Below are 10,854 nucleotides of genomic sequence, written 5' to 3' on the forward strand. Positions count from 1 at the left end.
TTTATTTATTGTTTCTGGCTGCGTTGGGTTTTCGTTGCTGAGCGCGGGTTTTTCTCTGGTTGCGGCGAGTGGGGGCTACTCTTTGTTGCGGTGCGCGTGCTTCTCATTGCAGTGGCTTCTCTTTTTGCAGAGCCCGGGCTCTAGGTGTGCGGGCTTCAGTGGTTGTGGCATGTGGGTTCAGGAGATGTGGACTCTTTTTTGAAAGGCAGAGAATATAATCAGGCAGTTTCACAGAAGAAACACAAACTGCCAATAAAATTTCCAAATGGTCACCTATATTAGTGATCAGAAAAATCATACATTTAAATGAGATAAATGGAGAGGAAAAAGCTGTGGGCTTGGCCAAAAGAAAAGAAAAACAGGCACTCTGAAACTGTTGGTGTGTAAATTTCTGCAACCTTTTTGGAGCAAAATTTGTTAATGCCCATTTAAATTTAAAATGTGTATATGCTCTTGAACCAACAATTTCAAATTTTTCACCTATAGAAATTTCACAATGTACACTTCCTGTATAGAAGTGCTCACCCAAGTGAGCACAGATCTATGAGTATCTGTGTTCTTTGCAGAGTTTATAACAAGACACCACATAAAATGCATATCTAGTGGGAAATAGTTTTAAAAGTTGTAGTAAATTCTGAAATACTACATGGAATATTCTGCAGCTATCAAAAAGAATCAAGTACGTATCTGTCTACTGATAAGAGTGTCTACATATATTTAGCAGGAAATTCAATTTTGCATATTGCACCTTTAAGAACAAAAAAACTGTTCATTGTTGTGGGATTGGGGCAGTGGGCATGGGACCTAGGAAGATGAACATCAAACTTTTAAGTGTGGCTACCTCTACAGGGTGGAATTTGTGGAGAGGGCTTGATCACTTTTTACTTTAAATGCTTCTGTAATTAAACAGTATTGAAAGATGAGACCCACATGATCAGAGTATCGTAAGGGTATCTATGAGGATGTGGCTAGTAAATCTCTCCCCACAATTCCTCTTGCACCCTCCTTAGCACAGTGCCAAGGTGACCCTGTTGATAGATGCTATATCTTCAATTAAAGCCAATAGAATATTTAAAAATTAACAGAAGCATAATCTTATGTTTAAGTGAGTTTCATGGCTTAGGGCATGTGGATTTTTTTCTCAGGTAATATATATTTGGGTGGGGGGAAGCTTTTGAAACGTATTAATATGAATTGGTCTGTTGCTCTCAGGGATTTAAGGAAGCTACTTATCACTCAGATACATGTATGGTTGTTTTACATGTAGTACAAGATCTATACTTGGATAACTGAGAGGCATTTTCTAAAAATTAGGTCTAAGGAGCCCAGAGATGCTTGGGCTTCAGTTATTAACAATAAGTTTAAAAGCCCTATAAAATATGAGTGCTTACCTATGTATGAGAGAGACATTTTTAATCCTCAAACTTAAAAAATAAAAAAAACTTTTATTTTTCAGAAACAGCACAAGACATCCAAAAGGTAAGTACTATTGACATTTCTTATTTTGAAATGTTTACTTTAGGTGCCCTTTATACCTACCCTTTCCTTATATGTCTCACCTCCAGCTAATCTTCCTAGTGTAAACAATTATTTTACATGTTGAAATAGATTTAAGTTAGGGCTCATCCTTATCAACTCCCCCTCCACCTCACCACCCCAGCTTCATCCCTCAGAACCAAGGCAATGATTTCTTCATCTTTCTGCCCCACCTCTCTGTTCAGAAGCTATTACCTTAAGATGTAACACCCGGGCTTCCCTGGTGGCGCAGTGGTTAAGAATCCGCCTGCCAATGCAGGGAACACAGGTTCAAGCCCTGGTCCGGGAAGATCCCGCATGCCATGGAGCAACTAAGCCCATGTGCCACAACTACTGAGCCTGCTCTCTAGAGCCCACGAACCACAACTACTGAACCTGCGTGCTGCAACTACTGAAGCCTGCGCGCCTAGAGCACATGCTCCACAACAAGAGAAGCCATCTCAATGAGAAGCCCACACACTGCAACGAAGAGTAGCCCCCGCTCACTGAAACTAGAGAAAGCCTGTGTGCAGCGATGAAGACCCAACACAGCCAAAAATAAAATAATAATAATAAAATTTAAAAAAAAAAGATGTAACACCCACACAGGGCTAGTGTGGTGCACCCCACATTGCCCTGTGCCTCTGTGCATATAAGACTGAGGCTCTCGTGTCCTGAGTATTTGCTCCATTTTCAAAGCATCAGACTTCAATCACAAAGATCCCCGTCTAAGAATGTGGTCCTGCTGCTGGTATAAGAGGTGTGATGGTATGCGGTATAATGAAACTTCACTATATCAAGCTTTGATTTTTCTCCCTCCAATAAAAGGTTAGGAGAGGTAGAATAAAAATGGTATGTTGTATTAGAAGATGTATATTCAAATGTATTACCTCTGAACAATGCATATCGTATCCTGACCTGGGTAAACTACATCCAGTATGCCTACTGATCACCTGGCTTACTGAACAGTGCTTAGGGGGCTGAGCGCAGCTTCTTGCTTCATGCTCTGTATCTGTAGCAACGTGGCTGTGAAAATCTCCCCCGCGATCCTATGTGCTCCACTCCTTGGCACGACCCTGTTAATAAATAACTTATCTTTCAGTTTAGTCTCCTAGATGTCTAAAAATCAACGTGGTCTTATCTCTAAGCTATTTGCTTAAAATTACGGCATGTGGATTTTTTTCAGGTAGTACATATTTCTGTTTGGAAGCTTTTGAAATTTAATAACATGAATTGATTCATTGTCCTGAAATATAGCATGAGATTTTGATTTTTTTAATGTACTTTGTTTTCATAAACAAACACTGGGACAGTGCCCTTGAAAGGCCGCCAAGCTATGATCACAGAGCAAGCCTGGCTTAGTACTAGCTAGGGGAATCGCTCTATTAGTCCTAGAGATACAATCTCAAGAGCTTCTCGGAAACTTTCTACGATAGTGATCAAGTCAAGTCTCCATATGAGGACTAACTAAACCTTATAAAATCTGAAGACAAGAAAGAAGTAAAACACCAATGTACTTTTTTCTTAGTGGTAAAATTCCATCTCCTAACAAAAATGAATGTATACTAAAGGCAGGGAGAGATTAAAGAGATAAAGAGATTAACATTTCTCCTAGAATATACCTTCTAAAGCCGTGTTTGTGTGTGTGTGCGTGTGTGTGTAGAGCGAGAGATGGAGGGAAGGAGAGAGGGAGAGAGATTTAGCTCATATATAAACTGAGGATTAAGACATGGGTTCAAATCCATTTCTGCCATTTATAAGCTGTATGACTGTAAGCAAGTTGTTAAACCTTACCAAGACTTAGTTTCCTAATTTATGGAATTGTTATAAAGATTAAATGTGATATGTTTTTTAATGTGCTTAGTACAGTATTTGGCACAAAACAAGTGCCCCATAAATTAGCTCTTATTATGTTATTATTAAGTAACCATAATGCTGAGAATGTGGAAAACTGTTCATCACGAGGGATCTACACTACATACTTCTGTGCTGTGTCCAATCCATCTACTGATTATTTCTAAATCTAAGAGCTTCCTCAGTTCTCCTGATGATTTATTTGATATAAAATTTCAGCTTCCAAATTACTGCTAACTTCACTTCAAGTGTAGTTACCTTTTGGGAATTCCCTGGCAGTCCAGTGGTTAGGACTCTGCACTTCCACTGACAGGGACACGGGTTTGATCCCTGGTTGGGGAAATAAGATCCTGCAAGCCACGCAGCATGGCCAAATAAACAAACAAAAAAAGTGTAGTTACCTTAAAAATATACTTTGATATTAACAATTCAGGGTTTCTAATTTTCTAAAATGTCTGGGAATTTTTCTGGAATGAAAGATTTTTAAGAAGGTTTTACTTCTGGCTGTTCACAGAATTGTTTTGTTACACTTCCACAGTGTTTGATCATGATTTAACTAGCTAATACTAACTTGTTTTATTTTATAAAATGTCGTTACTGCGTACCTATATTTTATAAACATTTTACCAGTGCAGTCTGAGTAAGAGGAAAAGGGAGAGATATTAAAGGGTAAAGAAAAAAACAGAAGAGCCAAAATATAATATATATGTATTTGTGTGCACATATATCTATATGTGTGTGTATTCATTTATTCCTAGTCTTCAAATAGTCCACATTTTTACTATTTGAAAAAAGTGAACAAAAGATTAAATGACTAATTAGACGTTTTTAGCTTTAAATTTTTAATAGAAAAACAACATTCAGGATAAAATTTTATCTTTGCCCTCCCTGATAGACAGAAAGGCAGGTAAGCAGACAGACAGACATATTAATAGGTGGATATTCCAAGGTAATATGTATCCCAATTTCATTGATCAGTGATGAAAAATTCTTGCTAATCTGACATTTCCAATAGGTTACTATAGTGTTGTTTTTTTGTTTTTTGTTTTTGTTTTTTTTGTGGTACGCAGGCCTCTCACTGCTGTGGCCTCTCCCATTGTGGAGCACAGGCTCCGGACGCGCAGGCTCAGCGGCCATGGCTCACGGGCCCAGCCGCTCCGCGGCATGTGGGATCCTCCCGGACCGGGGCACGAACCCGTGTCCCCTGCATCGGCAGGCGGACTCTCAACCACTGCGCCACCAGGGAAGCCCCTACTATAGTGTTTTGACCAGAAAATATACCCCTGGTACTAATTAGTTTGAACCTGTCTTAACCCTTTCAAATCTTTGAAGCTAATCCCAATACCCACAGAGGGCATCAGAGGGCAGTCCGCTCCGTGTCTGCACAATTGAGCTCCATCAGGAAAGGTTCCAAGTTATAACAGACCCATTGTTTTCTCTGATTAAAAATCGTTAGTGTCACTCATATTTTACTTCCTAATTGGCATCTAAATATTGCTTAATTAAATGTATTTTGAAAGGAAGTAAACATTTCATTAGCTCAGTAGTGGATTAAATTAAATTCCTGCAACACAGGCTCTTTTGCCTAGAATCTATAAACCAAGGCAGTGCTGGTCAGGCTCACGCAGGTCTGCAGATTTAAAGGAAAACCCTTGGGGGCGCAGTCAGATCACCGACAGGGGTGTTTCTCGTACACCGGAAACCACAGTAAGACTGCTAAGAATCAAACCCCAAATAGAAATCAGATACCATGGCCCTTGACACCTATATATGTTCATTTATATGATGTTATTTACCAAGAACACATCGGAATTATTTGAAATATCTAAGAGTTTTCTGTGTTTAGCCAATTCCCTGCAGTGGGGTAAGGTATTTGGAGTCAAACCTGGCTTTACACGCCAGCCTTACCACTGCTGGGGGAGAACATGTAACTGAATCCTAAGAGCCTAGATTTCCTTACTGTGAAACTGGTACAATCATATCTAATTCAAAGATCGATTGTGAACATTAAGTTTGGAGAATGTCTTCAAATGGCCTAGCCCATTTCTAAGCAAATATCAGTTCCTGTCCTTTCTGCTCCTTTTGCAAAACATCTGACGTGCTTTTCAACTCAGTTAAAATCAACAATGTTTACTGATCATTTTCTTTAAGAATATCACAGTCTAGTGGGAGAGGCAATGTGTAAATACAGGAGCACATCCTCAGTTATGTATCCTGTGGTGCTACAATTCAATCGCTGTGTCTCTATCCTTCTCAGGTTTCCAGAGAGGAAGGGTCTCCCCAGCTGACTTCAGCAGGGCCATCTCCCGCCCAGAGGAACAGTCAGCCGAGCAGTTCTGCCATTATCAGCGTGCTTCGCGGGGGCGGGGCCATCAGAAACATCTGGACGGACCACCAGATCCGGCAAGCCTTGTTTCCCAGTCGGCGGTCTCCACAGGAGAACGAGGACGAAGATGATTATCAGATGTTCCTGCCGTCCTTCTCCTCTTCAGATCTGAACTCTGCCCGACTGTGTGAAGATAGCACTTCCAGTCGACCTTGCAGTTGGCACATGGGACAGGTCGAGTCCTCGGAGACCCCCAGCTCTGGCCACAGGGTTGTGCGGCGGGCCAGCAGTGCTGGCGAGAGCAACACGTGTCCCCCTGACATAAGAAATAGGGACAGTGACAGCCCTCAGTACAGCTCCCGAAGGGAACTGAAGAATGACCCTAAAACAGAGGGGCGGGACGGGATGACTCCCTTCGGGTCCTCTGTAGAGTTGACCATTGATGACATAGACCATGTCTATGATAACATAAGTTATGAGGACTTGAAACTGATGGTGGCTAAACGAGAAGAAGCTGAAGCCCCTCCCCCCAAATCAGCCAGGGACTCTGCTCGCCCCAAGAGCAGCCCGGAGCTGGCCTTCTCCAAGAGGCCAGCAAGCCCAGAGAAGAGCCCTCGGCACCCGCAGAGAGATGGTGGCCCCCCAGGCCGGGAGGCGTGGAACCAAAGCTCACGCGAACTCCAGGTGGTGGAGGAGAACGTCTACGACACCATCGGGCTCCCAGATGCGCCCTGCCAGGAGTTCAAGTGCAGCAGCCTGAAGCGTCCCAAGAGGAGCACCTTCCTGGGCCTGGAGGCCGACCTGGGGTTCTGTGACAGTCTGAGGGCCTCTGTTTCCCAGGACAGCCTCCAGCTCAGTGAGGACGAGGCGCCCTACCCCCCGGGACCCTCCGATAACGATTATCTGAGTTTGTTCTATAACTCCTTCGGCTGCAACTTGTCCATAGCTGATCAGTCCATCTCCGATAAACTGTCTGAAGAAGTAGACGAAATCTGGAATGACCTGGAAAATTACATCAAGAAAAACGAAGTCAAAGCCAGAGACCGGCTCCTGGCGGCGTTTCCCGTTAGCAAAGACGACGTGCAGGAGCGGCCGCTGGCGGGCAGCGCCCCGGAGCTGAGCGCGCGCTCCCCACGTTCCCCGCCCGCGGGCCGGGCTCTCCTCGTGCCTCCCAGAGACAGGCCGGGGCCCATCTCCTGCACGCTTGACCTAACCCCGGCCTCCAAAGACGGCTCCTGCCTGAGTCTCCACCGGCTGTCGCTGGTCAGTGACCTGCCGCCCGTGGAGAGTCCCTATGACGTGGCCGGCAGCAGCCTGTCCCCTGCAGACCTGAAGAACCCCGACCCCGGCATGGACAACGCAGACAAGACCAGGAGCAAGGTTTTCCTGATGGCCAGGCAGTACAGTCAGAAGATCAAGAAGGCAAATCAGCTGTTAAAGGTGAAAAGCCCGGAGCTGGAGCAGCCGTCTGGTAGCCAACTGCAGAAGCAGGTTTCCAGGGACCTGGCGGCCATCCTAGAAGAAAAGAAGCAGGGCGGGCCCGCCATCGGTATGTCTCCCGCGCTGCCTTTCTCCTTCCGAGGACTGGGAGAGAGCCGTGTTCTGGTCCTCAGTATCCTTAGCACCGTGAGGGTGTTGTCACCCAGATGTTCATTCTCCCAGAGAGACCCCAGACTCACTGACGCACAGATGAGGCCGGCCCTGCACCCACCCCATCTCACCAGTGGGAGGCGACTGGGTCTGGAGGGTTTCCTGGTGTCTGTGACATCATCACTCCAGATAGGATATTTGAAGCAGTGTTCTCTAATATAATCTAAAGCTGAAAAAGAGCCGTCAGTTTCAGTTTCAGTGTGTTAGCAGAGGTAGCTGGGTAGCAGGCTAAGAGTTGAAGGTTTGGACGAATACTTTGCTCCAGAATCCTAGCAAAAATGCCTACTCATCCTAACAAAGACAAAAAGGAGGCCTTTTTGCATGTTTTTTTTCAGCTGTTCACACTGTAACTCGGCTGTTTTCTCATGTGTTACATGTTCTAGTTGCTTTTTTTTGAATAGCTGCTGTAATGCATGTAATACTGTCTCCTTTGGTATTCTCCTGTATGCTTCCAAGAAGTTTAATTGACCCAAACCAGGATCACGTGCTTGATGTTGGTACCATTAGGGTTTAGGAATGAGACGATCACAGTTGGACTTTTTCTCTATTGTAAAGAAGTACATATCCCCTGGATAAATTACACAGGGTTCTCAGTGGAAGGGCGTGATGTGAATTAAGCACTGGATTGTCATGGAAAGAAAAAAACCTGAGGGTGCTGACTCTCACCTGAGGGGTTTTTCACCTCCAGACCCAGAGAGATTTCTGGGATTAGGCCCAGGAACTGGATCTTTTTTTTAAGTGTGGACTTTTGATCCTGTTTTAAGAATCCCTGCCCTAGATCTCTGGCATAGGATTGTCTCTGTATCAAATGAGAAGAGACAGTTCTTCAATTAAAAATAAAAACCAGATGGCTCAGTATCAGGGCATGTTTCGTTGGTTAGCTTGGTGGCGGCATGGCTCATCTGGCCAGCTTGATGCCACCTACCGCCTTTCTTTGGGACTGCTTTCTTAGGTGGAAACCAGAGAATCAGAAGGGGGTATCCAAGTCCTAAATGGATTCACAAGTTGCATGGCAAGAATCTGTAGGAAAAAAAGTTTAAGTTTGGGAGTGTTTAAGAATTACCTAAGTTTACTCTTTTTCCAGAGCTAATCACACAGTAATATTTCTTAACACAGAGGGAAGTTAAACCCTGGAAACGTTACCTGAAGGATTTTACAGACTCTCTGTGACTTGCTCTTCTTTTTAAGTTAGATAAAGGTTAAATGTGATTTTTATATGAATGTGAGAGACTAGATCGCATGTATTTTTCTCCTCGCAATAATATGCTTGAATTAGTCCCTTTTCCAACGCTAGTGTTGCTAAACTGGTTTGTTGTTACACATAGAAAAAGTGACTGAGTTCCAGCTGCAGGCGGACTGTTTTGGAGTACAGATGGCACTAGAACCAGTAGTGTGTTGGCAATGAAACCACTGACTGAATCTGGGCTAGGGTGCCTCAGAATGAGAGAAAATATAATACTAAGGTTTCCGATGATGATGGATTGATTAACCCAGCAGACTGTCGTTTAAAAAGTGGTAATTGCCTGAGGCCAGTTGTTTGTAATGTCGACCATCCATTAACATGCGAAGCTCTAACCCTGGTAGAAGCAAGGTCTTCAATACTGAATCATTAGGGCTTACAACTACCTTGAATAGTCATTTTTACCCACCTTTTAAGTATTAATAGATTTCCCTTTGGGGTTTTCTTTTGCTTTTTTCCCCCGCTTTTTGTTTGTTCTTTCTGTTTTAACTACTTGTGTCTTCTTGGGCTCCTGTAGGATCATAGCTCTGTGTCTGGGCCCTTTCTTGACATGGTGGGCTACTATCGACATTCTCTCCAAGAGAAGATCTCTCCAGAGTCATCTTCTGAGCCAGCCAGTGTCTCCCCCTGCTGGCTGGCAGGAGCGTGTCCCTAGGGCCCGCCATCTCTCAGACCTGAAGAATCTTCCATCTGGGTGGATCGAGACCACTTCCTGTGCCCACCAGGCTTTCAATCAGTTGACGTGATGACTCCTTTTCTCTCTCTTGTTTATCTGGGCACAGGACGTCGTAATCGAATGGACCGATTCTCCAGACTTCTCCGTACGGGCCTTGCCACTTTGCCAGGAGCTTGCTCTCGGTGTTGTGCGGAAGGAGGGGCGCCCTATTCACCTGCTGAAACTCTCCAGCACCTTTATTGAACGCTCCAGCCGGGGTCTACAGGCCCTGGGCCAGACTTCCGCCTGTAAATCACCCAACCAGGTCTAGCCCCTCCCACCTTTTGGAGCCTGTTGCGGCATGCCGGCCATCTTGTTCCATCATGCCTCACTCCTGACAGTCTTTGAGGCCAAGGAAGCCTTTGGGGTCCCCCCCGCAACTTTTTGTTTTTTTGGTGATGTTCTATGTGGGAGAAAACTCCATACAGGCTTGAGGAATTTTCCTCCTTGTGTAAAGTAGGGAAGGCAAAATAACATTTTATGCTTTGCTCTACATCACAAGCAACATCAGAAATGTTGATTTTAATCTCTGTCTTGAAAACAGTATATTTCATACTTCTCTCAACGAGGATCACTTCAAATTTTTATCTGGAATGATAAGAATTCTACCTTCTAAACTTACAAAAGAGGAATAAACCAGAGATAGCCCTGACGCTGTTGCATCATGATAATGTACATGTTCTAGAAGGACTATGAATGCCAGAACTAAGAATGAGGGGGAATTTTGATCCAGCTGACTAATACTAAGCTTTTTAGGCTACAAGTGTCCTCTTGGGCTGGCTATTTCCTGTACATCTCACTAAGGGTATCTATTTAATAACAGCCATTGCTCTGGAAGCTTGTCTCATGTTCATGTTGGCATCAAGCAAGTTACAGACTCTCTTAGAAGGTCAAGCTGAGACCAAAAAAACAAAAACTTAGATTGGCACAGTACATTGTCTACTTGTGAGGTACTTTCTATTCCAAATTTATAAATGGTCAACTTTTTATTATCCAAAGATAAACTGTGCCCATTATGAGTTGTCTATAATATATATGTTTACATAGCATTTTACTAAAGGCTGTCTTCCTGCTTCCCCATTTCCTGCTATGCCCAAATTGTAGGCTGCCTTTCCACTCTCAGTGGTATAGTCTTAGATCACATTTATTCTGAACACTATGTTTAGGATAAATGGAGGCAGTCCAAAAATTATCTGGGTAATTAAGTAGTTCTTGAGACCAATTTCTGCCTAGAGCTGTGCTTGGTTTTCTGTGGGGATTATTCTCCAAGATTAAAAGCTCATGGATTAGATGGAATACTAAACCAGCTTAGATACAATAACTAGCAACACAAGATTGTGTGCAAGCATGCGTACACAACCAATAGCTAAGTATTATGGTGCATATAAGACTTCAGAGAAATCAGTTAGAAAAAGGATTCATAGAAGTGATAAAGCTTATAGAGGATCTTGAGAGGTAAATAGGATTTGATTAAACAAAGGAAGAAGAAGAGAGTGTGATAAAGAAGAAAAAGGCATGAGAAATACTATGGATATTTTGGATAATACATGGTTT

The 10,854-nt window shown here is 43.5% G+C and overlaps 1 protein-coding gene across 3 annotated transcripts in view; it reads left to right on the forward strand.

The window, feature by feature from the left end:
- The window catches only part of PLEKHG1 (pleckstrin homology and RhoGEF domain containing G1), a 232,287-nt gene that overhangs the window by 216,192 nt on the left and 5,241 nt on the right, over positions 1-10,854 (forward strand). For all 3 annotated transcript variants that reach the window (XM_081251048.1, XM_081251047.1, XM_081251049.1), the window contains 2 exons: positions 1,457-1,479; positions 5,627-7,244. In XM_081251048.1, coding sequence (XP_081107174.1) covers positions 1,457-1,479; positions 5,627-7,244 — 1,641 coding nt within the window. The remainder of the gene's footprint in view (positions 1-1,456; positions 1,480-5,626; positions 7,245-10,854) is intronic.

This window comes from Mesoplodon bidens (assembly GCF_964165515.1).
Source record: "Mesoplodon bidens genome assembly, chromosome: 12".
Taxonomy (NCBI): Eukaryota; Metazoa; Chordata; class Mammalia; order Artiodactyla; family Ziphiidae; genus Mesoplodon; species Mesoplodon bidens.